General features: G+C 44.1%; 1 protein-coding gene across 1 annotated transcript in view; it reads left to right on the top strand.

Annotated features, from left to right (window-relative positions):
• The window catches only part of USP13 (ubiquitin specific peptidase 13), a 123,253-nt gene extending 108,661 nt beyond the window's left edge, over positions 1–14,592 (top strand). The window contains exons 19-21 of the mRNA XM_062211419.1: positions 840–993; positions 6,867–6,951; positions 10,443–14,592. Coding sequence (XP_062067403.1) covers positions 840–993; positions 6,867–6,951; positions 10,443–10,536 — 333 coding nt within the window. The 3' untranslated portion in view covers positions 10,537–14,592. The remainder of the gene's footprint in view (positions 1–839; positions 994–6,866; positions 6,952–10,442) is intronic.
• Positions 14,593–19,338: the final 4,746 nt, after the last annotated feature.

Here is a 19,338-nt window from a genome sequence, read left to right as displayed (position 1 = left end):
CTTGGACCATCTTCCACTGCTTTCCCAGGCACATTATCAGGGAGCTGGATCGGAAATGGAACAGCCAGGACTTGAACTAGCGCCCATATGGGAATCTGGCACTTCAGGCAGGGGCTTTAATCCACTGTGCCACAGTGCTGGCCCCTTATTGTTTTTTGTCTGACTGCTTTGTTGGGAGTTTCTGACTATACCTAAGCAAATCCCGTAACCCATCAGTGAAATCAGAAACAGGAAAAGACAGAAATGTTTTTATGTTCCATGGTTTGAACTGCATTGGGTTCAATTTTAAAAAGTTGTGTTTAAGTAACCAATGTTGGCATCATTAATCCAGGCATTCATTAACCTTGCTTCTTTTGCAATTCAGCTACTTTACCAACATTTAGGGAGAGGAGGGCCTCTAACATAGTACTCACATTGGCATCTCTGCATCTTGCGGAGTCATCTGCAGAAATACAGTTGGTAGAGAGGGTTGTGTGTGCAATCACTGTGGCTCTAGAAAAGGTTACACCTAAATAAATGCCATACCCTTTGGCATTCTGCACCCATCGTTATCAGCACCAGGCTCCGGAAATGCTGAGCTAAGAGTGATAAGGGTTTTGGAATGATGATCTGCTGCTCAGAACTATTTCCCACTGAATCCAATTACGGACGTTAGCTGGAGGACTTGCAGAATGTCAGGCTGAACATACATATCACATGTGGAGTCACTTCTTACATAGAGCACTTAAGACTAATGAACTCAAGCCTCCTCCCTTATCTGCTTAATGTCTGGTTCAAGTGGTCAGGCTCTAATGAAGCCTGAGGACTGTGTGCATTGTAAAACTGTTTTATTTTATTAGAGTAATAACTTGGAAAGAGCATTGGATTGGATCTTCAGCCACCCAGAGTTTGAAGAAGACAGTGACTTTGTGATTGAGATGGAGAATAATGCCAATGCAAACATTATTTCTGAGGCCAAACCTGAAGGACCTAGAGTCAAGGATGGATCTGGAAGTAAGTTTCAGCCCGAGAGGCTTCCTGAGCGGTTGTGACTTTCCATTCAGCTCCTGCTCTTCCCTCCCTCCCCGTCATTCAGAAGTTAGTGAGGTCCCATCCTCTCATGCCTGGTGCATTTTGTCACTTTGCACTGGGGAGCTGATAAAGCCTCGTCAGCTGAGACTCCTGCTGCCTAGCAGAGTGTATGTTTAAGTTTAGCACCAGCTTTGACTTCCTTCTATTTGAGGTCAGATTTATTCATGGACTATGGAAATGTTTATGAAAAAGAGAATATTTATATTCCTGTTGTTGTGGAACAGTTGAGAATTGATCTTCTCATGATCAATTCCAACTGCTTGATGATTTTCCCAGGGGCTGTCTCAGGATGACAGGAAGAGGTACCCCAGGCCCATGCCCTGCTTTTCAGTAGCAGACACATTCATAACACTGTGTGCCAGTCAGTGTTCTAAGCACTTAGCAGATAAATAGTCTCCACACGAAACTCTCACCATAGACATTCAGTGAAAAGTAGAGGCACAGAAGGATTAAACACTTTGCTGCAGGTCACACAGCTCTTAAAAAGCGGAGGCAAGATTCAGATCACCATTGTGATCTCCTGCCTCTTTGGCTGTCATAGCCTGCAGGATGCTGTTCCGGCTCTTTGGCCTGGCGGTTGACACCTCCTGCCATTCTATCCCAACCTACTTCATCTTCTCACCACCATCATTCCAGCTCAGATGCCCGGAACTGTAGCCACACCACCAGTCTACACAGCCATCCCCCGCTTGTCTCTCCTACCTCCAGGCCATTGCTTAGATCAGTTCCTACTTTAAATTGCCCTTTTTGCCATCACCACACACAAAAATCCATTGTTCAGAACTTGGCCATGGATTCCATTTCTCTGGACTGCTTGTCATAATCAGCCTATGCCTACCTCGAATGATAAAAATAAATATACCAGTGTTGGAGTACTTCCATTTGTGCCATGTTGAAGCCTTACCATAGTTGTATGAGGTGGATGCCATTGTTCTCCCCTTTTTACAGATGAAGAAACTGAGATAAAGAAGGCTAGGAGCTTGCCAGGCTCACATTGGTAGGGGTGGGCAGAACAAGGATGCCCCTCTAGACAGTCTGCCTTCAGAGGCTAGGCCTACAGCCACTGTAATGTGTTGTGTCTCAGAGGTGTCAAATTGAACTTGCAATTCAATTATTGTATGTTGACATTTGTGCCTTCTATTTGGGAACTTGTAAAGGACAGATACCATTTTACATTTGTTTAAGAGCATGGTAGGCAGCATCATTATGGGGCCATAGAAGTTTTTTTTTTTTTTTTTTTTTTTTTTTTTGATTATTTATTTGAGAGGCCAGTGCGGTGGCATAAGTAGGTAAAGCCACTGCTGCAGTGCTGGCATCCCATATGGGCACTGGTTCATGTCCCGGCTGTACCTCTTCTGATCCAGCTCTCTGCTATGGCCTGGGAAAGCAATGGAAGATGGTCCATGTGCTTGGACCCCTGAACCCATGTGGGAGACCCAGAAGAAGCTCCTGGCTCCTGGCTTTGGATCAGCCCAGCTCTGACCATTGTAGCCATTTGGGGAGTGAACCAGCGGATGGAAGACCTCTCTATGTCTCTGTCTCACTTCCTCTGCCTCTGCCTCTCTGTAACTCTACCTTTCAAATAAATAAATAAATCTTTTTTAAAAAAAGATTACTTATTTGAGAGTTAGAGTCACAGACAGATCGAGGTAGAGACACAAAGAAAGAAAGGTCTTCCATCTGTTGGTTCACTCCCTAAATGGCCCAATGGCCAGAGCTGGACCAATCAGAAGCTAGGAGCTAGGAGCTTCTTCTGGGTCTCCCACATGGGTGCAGGGGTCCAAGCACATGGGCCATCTTCCACTGCTTTCCCAGGCCACAGCAGAGAGCTGGATCAGAAGAGGAGCAGCTGGGACATGAACCAGTGCCCATATGGGATGCCTTAGCCTTCTATGCCACAGTGCCGGCTCAGAGGCCAGTTTACTTTTATGAAGCTCATTGTGTGTAGCACATAAAAAGTACTGAGTAAATAACAATTGGATTTAAGTAAATCTGTTTTGGCAGCACATGTTTCATAATCATCTATTTGTGCCTCTCTTTGTTAATGGTCTCATCAGAGTATATGTGCTTGAATTGTTTTAGAGCTGGGAGAGGGAAACTTTCTTCTTTTTTGAAAAAAATGTAAAACAGAGATTTTGGAAACTCTTTTAATCCTAACTGGATAAGAAAAGGGTGAGGTGTAGTTCTGTTAGTGTCCATACTAGCACGAGTGGGGAGTGTCCAGCCTGTGGGTCATATAAGCCCACAAAGTCATTTGGTCTGGCTCTGCTAAGGCAACTGCAGGCAGGACTCAAAATTCAATAAATCTATATCAGGCTAATTTTTAAAAAGCTTTCATTTATTTATTTGAGAGGTAGAGTTACAGGCAGAGATAGGGAGAGACAGAGAGAGGGCTCTTTGATCCACTGGTTCACTGTCCAAGTGACCGCAATGGCTGGAGCTGAGCCGATCCGAAGCCAGGAGCCAGGGGCTTCTTCCAGGTCTCCCGTGTGAGTGCAGGGGCCTAAGGACTTGGGCCATCCTTCACTGCTTTCCCAGGCCAAAGCAGAGAGCCGGATCGGAAGAGGAGCAGCAGGGACACGAACCGGCACCCTTAGGGATACTAGTGCCACTACACCATAGTGCTGGCCCCCGAACTAATTTTTAAGTTGATAATTTTGCATGGCCTGTGGGTGATGTTATAAGTATCTAAATGGCCCTTGGCAAAAAAAAAAAAAAAAAAAAAAAAAAGCTTCCCCATCCCTGCAAGCCTCTTATATTACATTTCAGAACTGGACAAGTTGTTCCATCATTCATGAGCAGCATTTATGATGTGTTATAAGTGTGGCAGTTCACTTCTTCTTTGGTTTTCTAAAATGTACTTTTCTTTGGAGGTGATGCATCCTTCTCGGAGAAGGAGTAAACACAGCGAGGCTGTGGGCCAGCTGCCGGGGCATCTGGCCTTGGAATGGAGATGGGTCTGACCAGTAGGGCTTCCTTTCTTTGGACGGAGCTTGATGGCACCGCCCGCTCTCTGCTCATGGTCAGTAGTGTTAAAGAATAGCCAGCTCCTCTTTCAGGCTTGGGTGTGCTCCTCAGGGTGACCTGCAGGTGTTCCAGGCACGGCTGGATTTTCAGCTGCATCCTTGAATGCACTGTTAGGCTGTTAGGATGAGGGCTCCTTTTTTCCTTTTTTTTTTTTTTTTGGTAGATTGAAAAGTAAATTATTTCAGAGAGAGAAACACACACACACACACAGACAGAGGGAGAGTGCTGTCAGCCATTGGTTCACTCTTCAGATGATTGCAGTGAACTGGGAGAGCTGAAGCTGGGAGCTAGGAACTTAATCTAGGTCTCCCACATGGGTGATAGAGATCCAATTGTTTGAGCCATCACTGCTACTTCCCAAGGTCTGTGTTAGCAGGAAACTGGAGTCAGGAACCTGACGTATTTTAGTAAATGAAGCAAACTTCCTGTGCTTATGATGCTCCATTTTAGCCTGGGGTGAAAGGAGATAGATAGTAAATAAATGCCCCAGGAAGTGTGTGCCATGCAGGTGTTACTTCATGCCACATGGGCAGTAAAGCAGGATGGGGGAATGGAGGAGCCACAAGAGTGAGGGTGGCGGTGACAAGGAGCATTGCTGTTTTATTAGGGTGCTGCAGGAAGCCCTCTCTGATGAGGGACGTTGACCTGAGACCTCAGCAAAGTGAGGGATGAGTCCTGGAGCCTCTGAGAAAGGAGTTTCAGGCAGGAGGGGCACGTGGTGTGAAGGCTTGGAGGCTAGAGCATCCCAGGTATGTTCAGGAGCAGCCAGGGTGGCTGGAGTGGAGTAAGAGGCAGAATGAGAGTAGGTGAGGGGACTCACAGACCACAGCCAGAGTCAGCTTTTGCTCTGAGATACAGGAAGCCACTGTACGCTTTTAGGGCAGAATAATGACCCCCATTTGACTTCCATTTTTAGAAAAACCCATCTGGCAGCCATCAGAGAATAGTCACTAGGGATGAGGGAGGAAGTGGGGGTCCAGTTAAAGCTCGGTGGCCATAATTCAGACAACAGATATGACTTGGATGAGGGGTTATTAATGGAAGAGGTAAGAAGTAGTTGAATTCTGGGTATGTTTTGAAGGAAATATTGATAGATTTTGCTAATGGAATGGATGGGTCTAAAGAGTGTGAGAGAGGTCAAGATTTTGTCTTGAGTTACTGAGGACTGAATTATTGTAGATTGAGCTAGGTTAGGCTGAAGGGAGACTGCTCAACAAACTAGGAATGGACAAGAACTTCCTCAGTCTGATAAAGGACATCTGCAAAAACCTACGGCTCACATCACACATAGTATGAAAGACTGAATGCTTTCTCCTTAGTCCAGGAGCAAAGCAAGAGTGTCCCCTCGCCATTTTTGCTTAACATTGCACAGAAGGTTCTAACCATTGCAAGTAGGCAAGAAAAGGAAGTAAAAGGCAGCCTCTAGATGATCAAAGGAGAGGCAAAACCATCTCTCTTTGCACATGATTTTGTATAAAGAAAACCCTAAAGAATCTGTTAAGAAACTATTAGAATTAACAAGTGGGTTCAGCAAGGTGGCAGGAGCAGTGAACATTAAGAAAACAGTGGAATTTGCTGCCATGAAACTGGATGGGAATACTGAGAAGGGGAGTCTGCAGAGAGGGGAAGATGTGAGGTCATAGAAGAAAGGAGACAGCAAAGGGAGCCGAGGTGGAGCATACAGCGAGGCAGCTGGACAGCCAAGAGAGATATATCCTGGGAATAAATGTTTGAGGAAAAGGAGGTGATCAACAGTGTGTCATGCTGCCGAAGGGTAGGGTGAGGACTGAGAATTGACGGCTGAGTGAGAGAAAATGTAATAATCAGCTTTGGGATAAGGTAATAAAATACAATAAAAATTGAGTACTAGAAAAATGATTATGCATGCCATTTTTCTTATTAAATTCAATATTTGAATATTATCATATTACTGTAAAAGGTTGTAAATGCTTACTGTTTCTGTTCTATCTCATGGTAGTCTGTAACAGCTTACTGAGCAGACTGGGGGCTCGTATATGGTGCCCACTTTGTGCTGTGTGGTCTAAATTAGTTGAAGGAACATGAACTGAAATAGGTTCCACATGGATTTGATACAGAATGCTACGCTTAATGGCAGGAGGCACTTGTCAGCGAATGAACGCTGGTCTCACCTTCTGTCTGGAGTTCATTATCTCCTTGTTCAGAACGCTGAAGCCTCAAGTTCGGTGCCACTTAGATTATTCTCAGGAACAAGTCAGAAATATTATGTGGAGCATTATCCCTTCCTATAACTGATCACAAGTATCAGCTTTTTCTCGTAGTTCTGACATTTGTATGGTGTTCTGGTCTGAATTGCTTGTTGAAGTCTGAAACAGCTCTGTGAAGCAGATAGATTTTTTTTGTTTGTTTAAATCTCCATGAAGAGGCAAGCTCAGGGAGATAAAGCAATTTTTACTTTCATGCTGTGAGGGGTGAAGCGCCAAGACTACTACCATTTTAGACCCACAAATTTGCTGCCAGACTTTGGATGTGGAATTTTTAATCCCCTTCCATGTTTGAATTTAATAGCAGTTGTACTTTGATGATTTATGTCCTGCCTCTGTTACAAGTTTGCAGGTTGAATTTGGTGTCAGTATGTGTATGTGTGCGTGTGCGTGTGTGGTCAGCATAGCAAAGCAAATCTAAGCAGTTGCTACATTACACTATTATTATTGGTTTTAATTTCTGGTCAGTAGTACTCTTGATCCTAGGAATGCTGCTTTGTAACTGCATTGTTTCCTTTTTCATAGTGTATGAGTTATTCGCATTCATCAGTCACATGGGAACATCTACAATGAGTGGTCATTACGTTTGCCATATCAAAAAGGAAGGAAGGTAAGTCTTCTTTCAGAAGGTAATGATATCTGTGATTTATTTAGCACCTACTCTATTACATGCCAGCACCCTGCTGGGTGCTTCTCATTTGGTTCTTGCATTGGTCTTGTAGGAGGGTACTCTTTTTAAAAATTTTATTTATAGGGGCCGGCGCCGTGGATCACTTGGTTAATCCTCTGCCTGCAGCACCAGCATCCCATATGGGTGCCGGGTTCTAGTCCCAGCTGCTCCTCTTCCAGTCCAGCTCTCTGCTGTAGCCTGGGAAGGCAATGGAGGATGGCCCAAGTGCTTGGTCTCTTGCACCCGCATGGGAGACCAGAAAGAAGCACCTGGCTCCTAACTTTAGAGCAGAGCGGCGTGGCGCGGCGCCATCAGTTGTGGCCATTTGGGGAATGAACCAACGGATATAAGACCTTTCTCTTTGTCTCTCTCTCTCTCACTGTCTACAACTCTACCTGTCAAATAAAAAAAAGAAATATTTTTAAAAAATTTTATTTATATATTTACTTAAAGATTTATTTATTTATTTGAAAGAGTTTTAGAGAGGGAGAATGAGAGAGAAATCCATCTTCCATGTGTTGATTCACTCCTCAGATGGCTGCAATGGCCAGGGCTGGGCCAAGCTGAAGCTAGGAACCAGGAGCTTTGTCCAGGTCTAGTGTGTGGGTAGCAGGGGCTAACACTTGGGCCATCTTCTGATGTTTAGCAGGGAGCTGCATTGGCAGCAGAGCAGCCAGGACACAAACTGACACTCATATGGGATACCTGTGTTGTAGGAGGTGGCTTTACCAGCTAAACCATCATGTTGGCCCCAGGAGCGTACTCGCAAGGCCACTTTATACATCAAGACACTGAAATTCAGGGAAGCTGACTAGCTTGGCCTTTCCTAATAAGTAGCCATGTCAAAGCTTATATTTAATGTCACCCTTAACCATCATAACACGGTGACTTCAAAAAATTATAGGTCTTCAGGAGAAAGTGTATGTTATTTGGAGCCTCCACTAGATTCCCATATTTAGCCAACAAAATAAAAGAAAACCAGGATGGCCTACGCCGCGGCTCAATAGGCTAATCCTCCACCTTGCGGCACTGGCACACGGGGTTCTAGTCCCAGTCGGGGCGCCAGATTCTGTTCCGGTTGCCCCTCTTCCAGGCCAGCTCTCTGCTGTGGCCCCAGAGTGCAGTGGAGGATGGCCCAAGTGCTTGGGCCCTGCACCTGCATGGGAGACCAGGAGAAGCACCTGGCTCCAGGCTTCAGGTCAGTGCGATGTGCCGGCCGCAGCGGCCATTGGAGGGTGAACCAACGGCAAAGGAAGACCTTTCTCTCTTTCTCTCACTGTTCACTCTGCCTGTCAAAAAAATAAAAATAAAAATAAAAAAAAATAGAAAAGAAAACCAGGATGCACTCTTGAATGGAAATTTCAGATAAATAATGAATGATATTTCAGATAAAGAATAAAATAAAATAAACATTTTTCAATTACTGCTTGGGACACACTTCTGCTAAACATTTTTTTGTTTATAGACGTTCAACTTTAGCTGGATAACCTTTGTTTTATCTGGCAACCCTAAACGTCAGTGCTGTGCCTCTTCTACAGCCTAGCTTTCCTGCTTCTTCAGTGGGATGTTAATTTTGTGTTTGAGAATGAGATCGTTACGGGAAGGAAGACCATTGCCGTCTTCAGAACCTTCTCCCTTGGCACCCTTCCTGCAGCTCCCTGCTGAGCTGCCGTGGGTCAGTCCTCCAGCTTGAGAGCAGTGCTCAGGCCGCGTGGAGGCTGGAGAAACACACAACTTGGCCTTTTCTGGTAGATGTTGGCCTGGCCCTCCATGCTCCCTGTTGCAGAAGTGGTCGGTTCCCACAGATTCCGTTGGGTTCTTTTATGGTGTGTCTTTTAGTTTTGTCTTCTCAACTTGATGAGTGAAATTAGTGGAGCACAGTGACTGTATTTACAGTGAATTCTTTTCATTGCCAAGCTTGATAACTATTTTAAAAATACTTTTTGAGTAGGATGGGAAGAATCACTATGTTCCTAAATTTGGATATATGAAGTGCATGAAGTTTGTATACCTTCAATGAAAGGTTTCTAGGTTAAAAAAAAGATTAATAGTCTGCATATTATTGAACAGAAATTCAAAATAAAAAATGTACTTTTTGGGGTAGGCGTTTGGCCTGGCAGTTAAAATGCCTACTGACACGCCCACGTTAGAGTACCTAAGTCTGACCTGGCTCCGCCTCCTGACTTCAGCACATCCAGGGAGGCAGCAGCGATGGATCAAGTAATTGGATTCCCTTGTATAGGGTGCTTGGATTTAGTTCCTACTTCTGGCTTTGGCCCCAGCCTAGCCCTGGCCATTGCACTGCTGGCATTTGGCGAGTGAACCAGCAAATGCGAGCATACTCTCTCTGTCTCTCAAATATATAAATAATTAAAAATATTTTTTTAAAGAGGAAAATAGGTTCATTATGATTAAAAAGCTTCAAAATTCATGGTGATGGATTTTTTTAAAATACAAAGACAAAGAATATGTACTTTAGAAATCTTAAGACAACAATTATCTACATTTTGGTATATTTTTCTTTGTTTTGATCCCATTGGAGGAGGGTGTGTATATTTCTATATATACGCATACTATATATATATATTAAAATACGCATATGTATTAACAAAAGCTTTAAGTATCTATAGAGCACATAGAATTTTGTATCCTGCTTTTCATATTATGTTGTGATCCATATTTTATCTTCATATTTTATTGTGGTTACTTTCTCACTTCACCAAATATTCTTTGAAGAAATTTTAATAGTTGTATAATAATTCACTGCATAGTTTCTTTTAAAGAGTCATAGTTTAAATTTTTTTAAAAGAAATTAATTAATTTGCCTAGGAGACACACAGAGTGAGAGCGCCCACTTGCTGGTTCACTCCCAGAACTGAGTGTGAGAGCTCTTTCCAGGTCTTCTCCACGAGTGGTGGGACCCACTTCCTTGAGCCATCACTGCTGCCTGGTTATATCAGCGTGAAGCTGGAGTCAGGAGCAGAGCTGGGTGTTGAAGCCAGGCACTCTGACACTGGATATGGCATCTTAACTGGCTACTTAACCACTTGGCCAAATGCCTAACCCTGCAGACATGTTAGTTCTGACTTTTAGCTAGTTTTTTTTTTTTTACCTAAGACTGAAATAAACATTGTCGTAGACATAATCTTTGCCTCGGTTTCTCAGGCCACTATGAATTTGTACAAAGGAAATTTTGAGATAAAGACTTCAACATGTTTAGAGACTCCTATTACATTTCGGTGGCTCAAACATCAAAAAGCACATGTGATTTCCCACCAAGATTCTGTTATTTTTATACCACACACTCGAGTTTGGTGATCTGAAAACATTTTGGTTATTTTAAGTATTGTACACCATATGATGCCATAACTACTTTCTAGTGTCCTGGCACTGACTTAAATCCTTTCAATGCTTCTGTCTTTCATTTGCAGGTGGGTGATCTACAATGACCACAAAGTTTGTGCCTCTGAAAGACCCCCTAAAGACCTGGGCTACATGTACTTTTACCGCAGGATACCCAGCTAAACCTCAGACAGACGAATTGGCGAGAAGAAGCCATACACTTTTTAATTTGCCAAAAAAAAAAAAAAAAAAAAAAAAGGGATAGCCAGACATGAATGAATACATGGGGGTATTTATAGTTTATTTAAAGAGCAAGATCATTTGACGCCTTCTGAAATAGAACTGGGAAGAAATTTGTATCAGTGATGAAACACTATTGTAGATAGTTTTTATAAATGTTCAAGGAGAGGAGGTTATTAAAAAAAAAAAAAAGGTATTCTTGTTGCTGGTGAGGCATCTCCCATTGACAAATTCAAAGTGGCCATGTGACCCCAGTCCTCTAGTTCTCTTGGGGCCCAGTGGTAGTGGCTTCCAGAGAAATCAATCTATGTGGCCAGTGGTGTGGCCTCAGCTACAATACATGAAAAGCCCACTCTGTTTCATCAGGAGAATCAGCAACTGGGCTGAGCTTTTTTGTGACATATTTTTTTTCCATTGCGCACAATAATTTCTGACCTATCCTTGTATAATAGAGCACCTGCAATGAGAGGTATTTTTAATTTAAATCATATCAAACCTCATAATAAAATTGTGTGAATGCATATGAGAGTGAGTGTGTGTGAGTGTGTGAGACCTTTGTAGTCCCCTAGAAAATCTGTAAGGGGCTGGCTTGTAAAGGCTACATAGTTTGGTATTTAGCATATGTAGAAAAGGCAAGTAAATATTTTAACGAAACTATAACTCAGGAAAAGTTTAACAAATTAGTTCCCCACCTAGATTTTAAGGATTGAAGAGGGCTGTGTTATGCCTTGCGAAGCTATCAAGAATTCACCTGGCTTGGACACTGATGGTGCAAGGCCAGATGCCCACAGCAGTGCAGTGTTGTACTTTGCCAAAGGTCAATGAACTGTTTTTTTCAGCAGCCCTTTCTCAAAAGTAGAGTGTTTATTTTCAGTTAAAATAGCTAATCTGTTCTCGCGATCCCACATGAGGACTGCCTGGAATCATGTTAAGTGCCCCAGATTTGTAGCTTTCCCATCTCAGGCTCTTTGCTGCCTTGACTTTTAGATCTTTGTTGGTGTATCACCTCCTGACTTGCCTTTTTTGCTTCTCTGCCTATGGCCAACAGTGAGATCTTGGGCACTGTAAGGATTTCAGCTGCAAAGAAACTCATGACCTTGTGAAAGACCATCCTTTGCATTCTAGTTATCTTAGTCTTTTAGTTACAACCTGGGATTAGATCAGAGTTTCAAATGCAGTGAGAAGGGAACCATAGCATTCTCTAGATTTCCTACTGCTCTGCTTCAAATTTCAGAGTCTGGAATTTCTGTTTCAGATTATTCAGACAAATGCAAAAGGATTTATTTTTGTCTACTTGTCTAATGTGTTTGGTTGAAAGGATCTTTCTAGAAGCCGTAGGAAATAAGACAGAGCCAATGGATGAATTAATGCAAGAGACATTAGATTAACATGTGGTGAGTTGTGAAAATCAGGGCTCTCATTATGATCTGGGCCCCTGTCTCACGAGACATCACTTATACCAGGCTAGTGAGGGTTGTAAAGCCCGAGGCTGTGGCCTAGAGACCTGGGTGCTGCTCCTACCTGGCTGTGGACCTTGGGCAAGTCCCACATCCTCCCTGTGCCTCCCTCTTCTTATCTGTACAATGGTGTGATGACACCTGCCCTCTCTTTCCAATTGTGCTTTGAGGCTACAGTGAGATTCGATCCGATGAACCCTTAAGGAAGAAGGTGTTGTGCCCTGGTGGGTCCCAGTAGAGCATGTTCCCTGCCTTCTCCCATCTGAAGTTTTCTTCCATTGGAAACAAATGAGATGGGCAAAAGGAGGGAGCTCATGGTGCAGGAATTCTCTACTCCGCTGTGCCCACGGTGTCACCTTCTCGTGTTGACGTGGAGATCCCGTAGCAGCCCCACTCTCTTACGTGAGTCTCTGACTCCCGTGGAAATCCCCACATTAAGTAGCCTTACAAATTCCAGTCCCTTTCGGGCTGAGTATTGTAGAATAAAGACTCTAAACACACATCAGAAATGGCTTGTTTTCAATGATCTTACAAAGCAAAGACCTTTTTAGGGGGTGGGGGTGGTTGGGGATTTGGATTGAAATGTGGAAAAAGATAGCATGTGTATTTTGAACAAAAATTTTATAATAAAACTTAGCAAAATCTATGGTGTAAAATCAGTACTTAAAACTATAGACTACAAATTATTTAATTTCAATAAGTAGAAAAGGAAATCTAGCCCTTCAGATGCCTAAACATATTGTAAGAAAGTGGATTATGGCTGCTTTTTTTCTGCCTCACAAAACAAAGGGCTATTTCTACAAGGCTAAGTTTTGTCTGTGTGAGATTCTTTATTTCAGATTGAGAGATGGGGAAAACTGGAGCAAACAACGGATTTCTTTCTTGCTTAAAAATGTGTTTATATGTGTATCGTAATATATATAAGGCACATTTTGCTGGAATAAAAGTCTGGAATGTATTGTTAATTTTACACATGTGTATAGTTGAGATTATTTGTGATTGGAAACTGGATTACTATGTGGATTGTGTCACCTGATTATAAGCCTGTTAGGAGTCCTCGGTGAGAGGCACGGTGGTATAATTGTGAAGTCCTCACTGTATGTAGGTGTCTGCGTGAGAGGTAGCACTTTCTTCCTGTAAATATCTTTTGATATCCATTTGTGTAGAATCCCATTGAATGTGTCTTTGGAAAATGTGATGTATCAAGGTTTTTACTTTGTCAGTTGATCTAAATGCCCATGTAACTAATCCGAAGTCCTCTTTGGTTCAGATTGGGATTTTCTCCTAAGGGAAAGTATGCAGAAAAGACTACTGGAAGAACCGGGGCTGAAAGATGTTTTATGTCAACATCGCTTCAGTGCTTTGGAACTGACGAGGCTGCCTGCTGGCCCCCACAAGAGAATGTGCCTGCCTGTCCCTGTTGTTCAGCTTGGGTTGTGGGAAATGCAGGGGTGAATAACTGGAGCCTGTCCCTTCTCGCGTCATTTCTGTCCTCCACCTGAGCTGGAGCCTTACCTGCAGCTCACAGGGTGCGCTCCTGGGTTTGTACACCGACTCCACCTGTGCAGGTGATGGGGGCTCAGGTGTTTTCTCTCTCTGGGCGTTTTTCTTTAGAACGAGTGGGTTAGACCAAATAAGCTCAGAAATCCCTTCCTGTGCTACCATTTTATTCTGTTTTCACTTCCCTGAGGTTAATAGCAGGATCAGGCCTGTGAGATACGAGGGATCACTCAGAGGTTTCAGTGTTGTTTTTGGATCCCTAGAGTTTATACACCGCAGTGTTGGACCTGAGACCTTTTAGTGTCCCCACCCACTTTCTATCCCTGTTTCGCTTATCTTTATTGGCTTTGGTAATCATCCCATTTTTCTCCCCTTCTTACAACTCACAGCTTTCCACTTCATGAGGTACGTAGCTATTGGCTCCCTCAAGAACAAAAAAAAATCCACTTAAAGTACCTCCTAGAAAAGCCTCAGAACTACCTTCAGGTACATCCGTAGCTTTTATAAGGATATTTAAGCATTCTAATTCAGTGGCAGCATGAAATGCTGACAGAGCTGTCTGTTACAGAAAGGATGTGCTGTGCATCTCAGAGGCATAACTGTTGCAAAGTCACGTCATCAGTACAGGCTGTCTGGAGATGGCACCGGCCAGGGCGGGACCTGGGGATGGAATTCTGTTCTTCCGGTGAGGTCAAAAACCCTAGGTTATATAACAAGGTTCTGTACTCTTCCGTTGGCACATAAGGTTCACGTAGCGTCAAGAAATGTCCCACTTGTAACTCATCCTGCAAAGTTTGCCTACGAGTCTCTAGACCTGTGCTATTCAGTATGGAGGTAGGCACATGTGGCCAGTGACCTGCCAACATGGAGCCTGTCCCAACTGAGATTTTGGTGTACATGAAAAATACACACCAGACCTTGGAGACTTGGCACCCTAAAAAAAAATTTCACAGTATTTTATCTTGATTACATGCTGCAATGATGCTATTTTGGACTTATTAATTAGATAAAATATGAATACATTTGATATTAAAATTATTTTCACCTACTGTATCTTTTAAATATTGCTACTCAAAATTATAAAATTGGACATGTGGCTAATGTTGCACTTCTATTGGATGGTGCTGCTCTTGGCTCACGCTTTGTGGATAGGCAGTGGGTGGGAGTGGGAATTCCGTGATGCATCCAAGCAACACAAATATTTTTGCAGGAGTGAGGACTGTGAGGCACAGAACATCTCCCAGAAAAGCCAGAGATTCTTCTACCTAAAAGCCAACATACAAGATCCCAATTAAAAAGCCAAAAGTCAGCCCTGAGCTGCCTTCTTTCAGCTTTTTCTAAGAGCTCGCCCCTTTGCACTTACTTTTCTAGCTCCTCCAGGTGCCAAGGATGTTCGCCGCAGGAGGGTGCTGGGCGTACTGGCCTCATTCTAGGCAACATTCTCTTGTGGTCTCCCCTCCCCAGGTATTGTCTGCTCTGTGCAAAGCCGAGTGTGCTGACATCTCGTGCAGATCTCCACACTCTCGTGCTGCGTCTCTCAGCCTCTGCCGAGGCCGAATCTGTTGCTGTGCCCGCCTGCCCAGTGGGCTGTGTGGTGCTGGCTCCTGAAAGAGTTTGTGTTTGTATGATTTTGCACTAGTCACAGTTGTTGTTTAAACTATCTCAGTTGTTTTGGGAGACTATTTGCCTGTGTTGGAAAGAGAGATGGGTGACTTATTGCTTCGATTGTTTTAAATTAAAAGCTATTCTCACAATCACATGTCCCTTTATGACTCCTTTTTTTTTTTTTTTTTTCTTTCAAAAAATACCACTGACAGTTCTCATCCATCATTGGACAAGTAACTTAAGGTGATGACTAATTTTATTTTTAGGGCTTCTTGGTGGCTACGTGGTCCCTGTCAACAGTGGCTTCTCAGTGATGGCAGAGTGTTACCTCTGGGCAGGAGGGTGTGGCCAGGGCAGGGGAAGACTGATGTCTTTTAGACTTTCTCTAGGATGGTAAGGCACATAGTGGGGTAAACTGAGACCTTTCTGTGACTCCCTGGCCCTTAGCCTGCTGGTGGCTTCCTTCACCCAGGGAACAGCAGAATGGACACGTTGTACCGAGAGGCCTCAGCATTTCCAGATGCCGTGTTTCTAGAGCGTGGAGTTCCTGTTACTGCTTTGACAAACAAACTCAGTGTCTTCACATAATATGGTACTAATAAGGTCACAAGTCTGAAAATGTGTCTTATGGGTCAAAATCAAAGGGTTGGCAGGAAACCTGCAGAGGAGAATCCATTCCAGGCTTTTGCAGCTCCTGGAGGTGGTCACAGTCCTTGGCTTTTGACCTCCTAACAGCACTGGCCTCACTACAGCTTCTGTTTCCATCCTCTTGTCTCCCTGGATGGAGTCTCTTGCCTTCCTCTTATAAGGAGCAAGATTATATTGGGTCCATCCAGACAGTCCAGAATATCCTTCCGTCTCAAGCTCCTTAACTTAATTACATCAGCAAAGTCCCTTTTATGAGGTAAGGCAACATGCTCACAGGTTTTGGGGATTAGAATGTGGATATCTTTGGGGAGCATTATTTTGCCTATCACATAGGATCATTAATTGCTTTCAAAAACGTACCCATTTAATGCTTAAAGTTTTTTTTTTAAAATGAAGCTATATGTATTTAAAAATCCAGGTAAATGATTGACTTCAGTGCTGTGTCATGTTTTGGTGAGAGGGATGTGAAGGGAAGGAAATGATTCAGGCAATGAAGGATTGTTTACTGTTCAGAGAACTGTGATCGTTTTAGGACAATGTTTGCAAGGCAGTTGCTACCTACATGGTATATCCCATTGTGTCTGCTCTACTGGGAGAGTGTGAGTATGTTCTGATGAAATGTCGGTCCTGCTTTTCAATGTAGTCAGTGACAAACTTCGGTTAGTGGGGAACCTTAATATAAAACTGAACTATTCTCATCCCTCATGTAACTAGTTGTAAAAATCTATCAGAAAAACATCATTGTGATCAAGAGGCAGGGTGGTGTAATGAAAAGAGTGGAGACAGAGCTGAAGTCAAATTGTGTTTCCTATGTGACTTTAGTCAACAATATACTGAGATTCAGTCTTAGCTGCACAGTGGGCATAATAGTACCTGACAATCCAGTGGGCATAGACGTCCAAATCTCACCTCCAAATGATGCCTCCCACAAGGACCCTTTCTCTCTCTTTTTTTTTTTTGGACAGGCAGAGTTAGAGAGACAGAGAGAAAGGTCTTCCTTCCATTGGTTCACCCCCCAAATGGCTGCTACGGTCCGCGTGCTACACCAATCTGAAGCCAGGAGCCAGGTGCTTCCTCCTGGTCTCCCATAAGGATGCAGGGGCCAAGCACCTGGGCCATCCTCCACTGCACTCCCGGGCCACAGCAGAGAGCTGGACTGGAAGAGGAGCAACCGGGACAGAACCGGCACCCCAACCGGGACTAGAACCCCGTGTGCCAGCGCCGCAGGCAGAGGATTAGCCAAGTGAGCTGTGGCGCCGGCCAGGACATCTTTACATCACCATTTAGCTCATACTAAATTTTGATCCTATGGAGGTATTGACCCTTTGTTTCAATTTAAAAGTTTTTTTAAAAAGAATTTACCAGTATTAATGACTTTTTCCAAAAGTATTTTTTCTGGAGATAATTCCATGTAGCCAATTTATTTTTCACTCTCTATATACTATTCATCATTTAATAAATATTAGGATCTGTGTGCTATCTTCATTTTCCTAAGAATATGTTTGTAGGCTTAGTAGGTAAGGTCCCTGACCTTGCTGGGTTTATTTTCCAGCAGAGAGACACATGCTGAACATAGTCAGTAGACTATATGTTCTGGTTAGGAGATGCTGAGTGCTATGGAAAAAAGAAATTGTAGAGCATGGGTGGAGGACAGATTACAAGAGAAAGGGTCCTGCTGGTGCCACAGCTCAATAGGCTAATCCTCCGCCTGCAGTGCCGGCACACCGGGTTCTAGTCCCGGTCGGGGCACCGGATTCTGTCCCGGTTGGCCCTCTTCCAGGCCAGCTCTCTGCTGTGGCCTGGGAGTGCAGTGGAGGATGGCCCAAGTGCTTGGGCCCTGCACTCGCATGGGAGACCAGGAGAAGCACCTGGCTCCTGACTCCTGGCTTCGGATCAGCGTGATGCACCGGCCGAGGCGGCCATTGGAGGGTGAACCAACGGCAAAAGGAAGACCTTTCTCTCTGTCTCTCTCTCACTGTCCACTCTGCCTGTCAAAAAAAAAAAAAAAAAAAAAAAAGAGAGAGAGAGAGAAAGGGTCCTTGTGGGAGGCATCATTTGGAGGTGAGATTTGGACGTAGATTTGAAGGGAGTGAAGGAGTCAGACAGGTAGATGTTTGGGGAAAGAATGTGCTTGGCAGAGAGATGACCTGGAGCAGAGACTTCACAGTGGTGGCATGTCTGGTATGTCAGAGGAGTAATGAAGGGACCAGCATGGCTCCAGAGAGTGGAGTGAGGGAGAGAGTGGTGGGAGAAAGGGTCAAAGAGGAGCCAGAGCACCCAGGCCCGGAGGGCTATTGGAAGAGCTTGACTCCAGAGTTCAGTGGGGAGTTGTTCTAGGGTCTGGAGAGAGTGATGACCTGATTTAAGTTCTTTGGATGAGGTGGCTGGAGGACAAGGATAGAAGTAGGACACCGTGGTAAGCAAGGTCAGAGGATGAGGAATCAGATAGGGTGGTAGCAGTGAGGGTGGTCAGATATTCTGGATATATTTTAGGCTAAGACCAGTGGGGTTTTCTGAAGTTGTAGGATGTAGAGTGTGAAAGAATGAGGCTGACCCTCACATATTTGCCCTGAGCAACTGAAGAATGTAATTGCAGTTAATTAAGGTAGGGAAGGTTTGGAAGGGTTGGGGTGCTAGTGGTGGAGTGAGATGATTGGAAGTCCAGTTTGGGACATGCAGGATTGAGATGTCTATTAGGTGTTCAATAGGAAGCCAGATATACAAATCTGTATTTTGGGAGAGAGTTCTGGACTGAAGATAGAAATTTGGGAGTTGGTGTTGGTTAGATGAATATTTGAAGCAATGGGGCTGTTTACAATCACCAGTGGAGGGAGACAGGAGATAGAAGGAATCCACAAAATGAACCCTGAGGCACTTCAACATAAGAAGTCAGCAAGCAGATGAGCCTCCAAAGGAGACTGAGAGGTGTGACTGCCAGGGAGGAGGAAAACCAGGAGAATGGTGCCTGGCGTGGAAGCCAAGTGAAGATGTGTCGTGCAGAACTGAGACTGATTGTCGGTTAACTCCGACAGGTGAAGTAAGATGAGCACTGAGAATTGACCATGAGATTGATCCATTTGGAGCTCATGGGTGACTTCCATGGGAAGTGGGTTCAGGAGACCATGGGAGGAGAGAAGTTGCCAATGATGAAGGCAGAAGCGGGTGGTTGCTGGTTGAGGAGGAGGAATGGGTCCATGTGATTTTTGCTTCTAAATGTGAGAAATAAGATGGTCAAATAGAAAAAGGAAAAACTGACACTGTAGGAGAGAGAATTGCTGGTCCCAGGTCCCCTTGAGCACTCAAAGGTGTGAGGGACCTGGTGCCAAAGAGGGGAGTTGATTGAGGCAGGGGTGTGGAGAGATCTCTTACAGCAGAGTGAAGAAGGCAGGCAAAGACCAGGAGCGCCCGCCTGCCCGGTTAATTTCCCTAGTGAAGCAGGAAGCCCGACCATCAGCTGAGAGGGAGGAAGGGCAGTTGGGGATTTGAGGAGAGAGAAGATGTGAAATAGTTATTTAACTACACATGCATTTCCAAG

This window comes from Lepus europaeus, chromosome 2, assembly GCF_033115175.1.
Source record: "Lepus europaeus isolate LE1 chromosome 2, mLepTim1.pri, whole genome shotgun sequence".
Taxonomy (NCBI): Eukaryota; Metazoa; Chordata; class Mammalia; order Lagomorpha; family Leporidae; genus Lepus; species Lepus europaeus.
The sequence above is the reverse complement of the archived record's forward strand: the minus strand, read 5'-3'. Positions and strand labels throughout refer to the sequence as shown.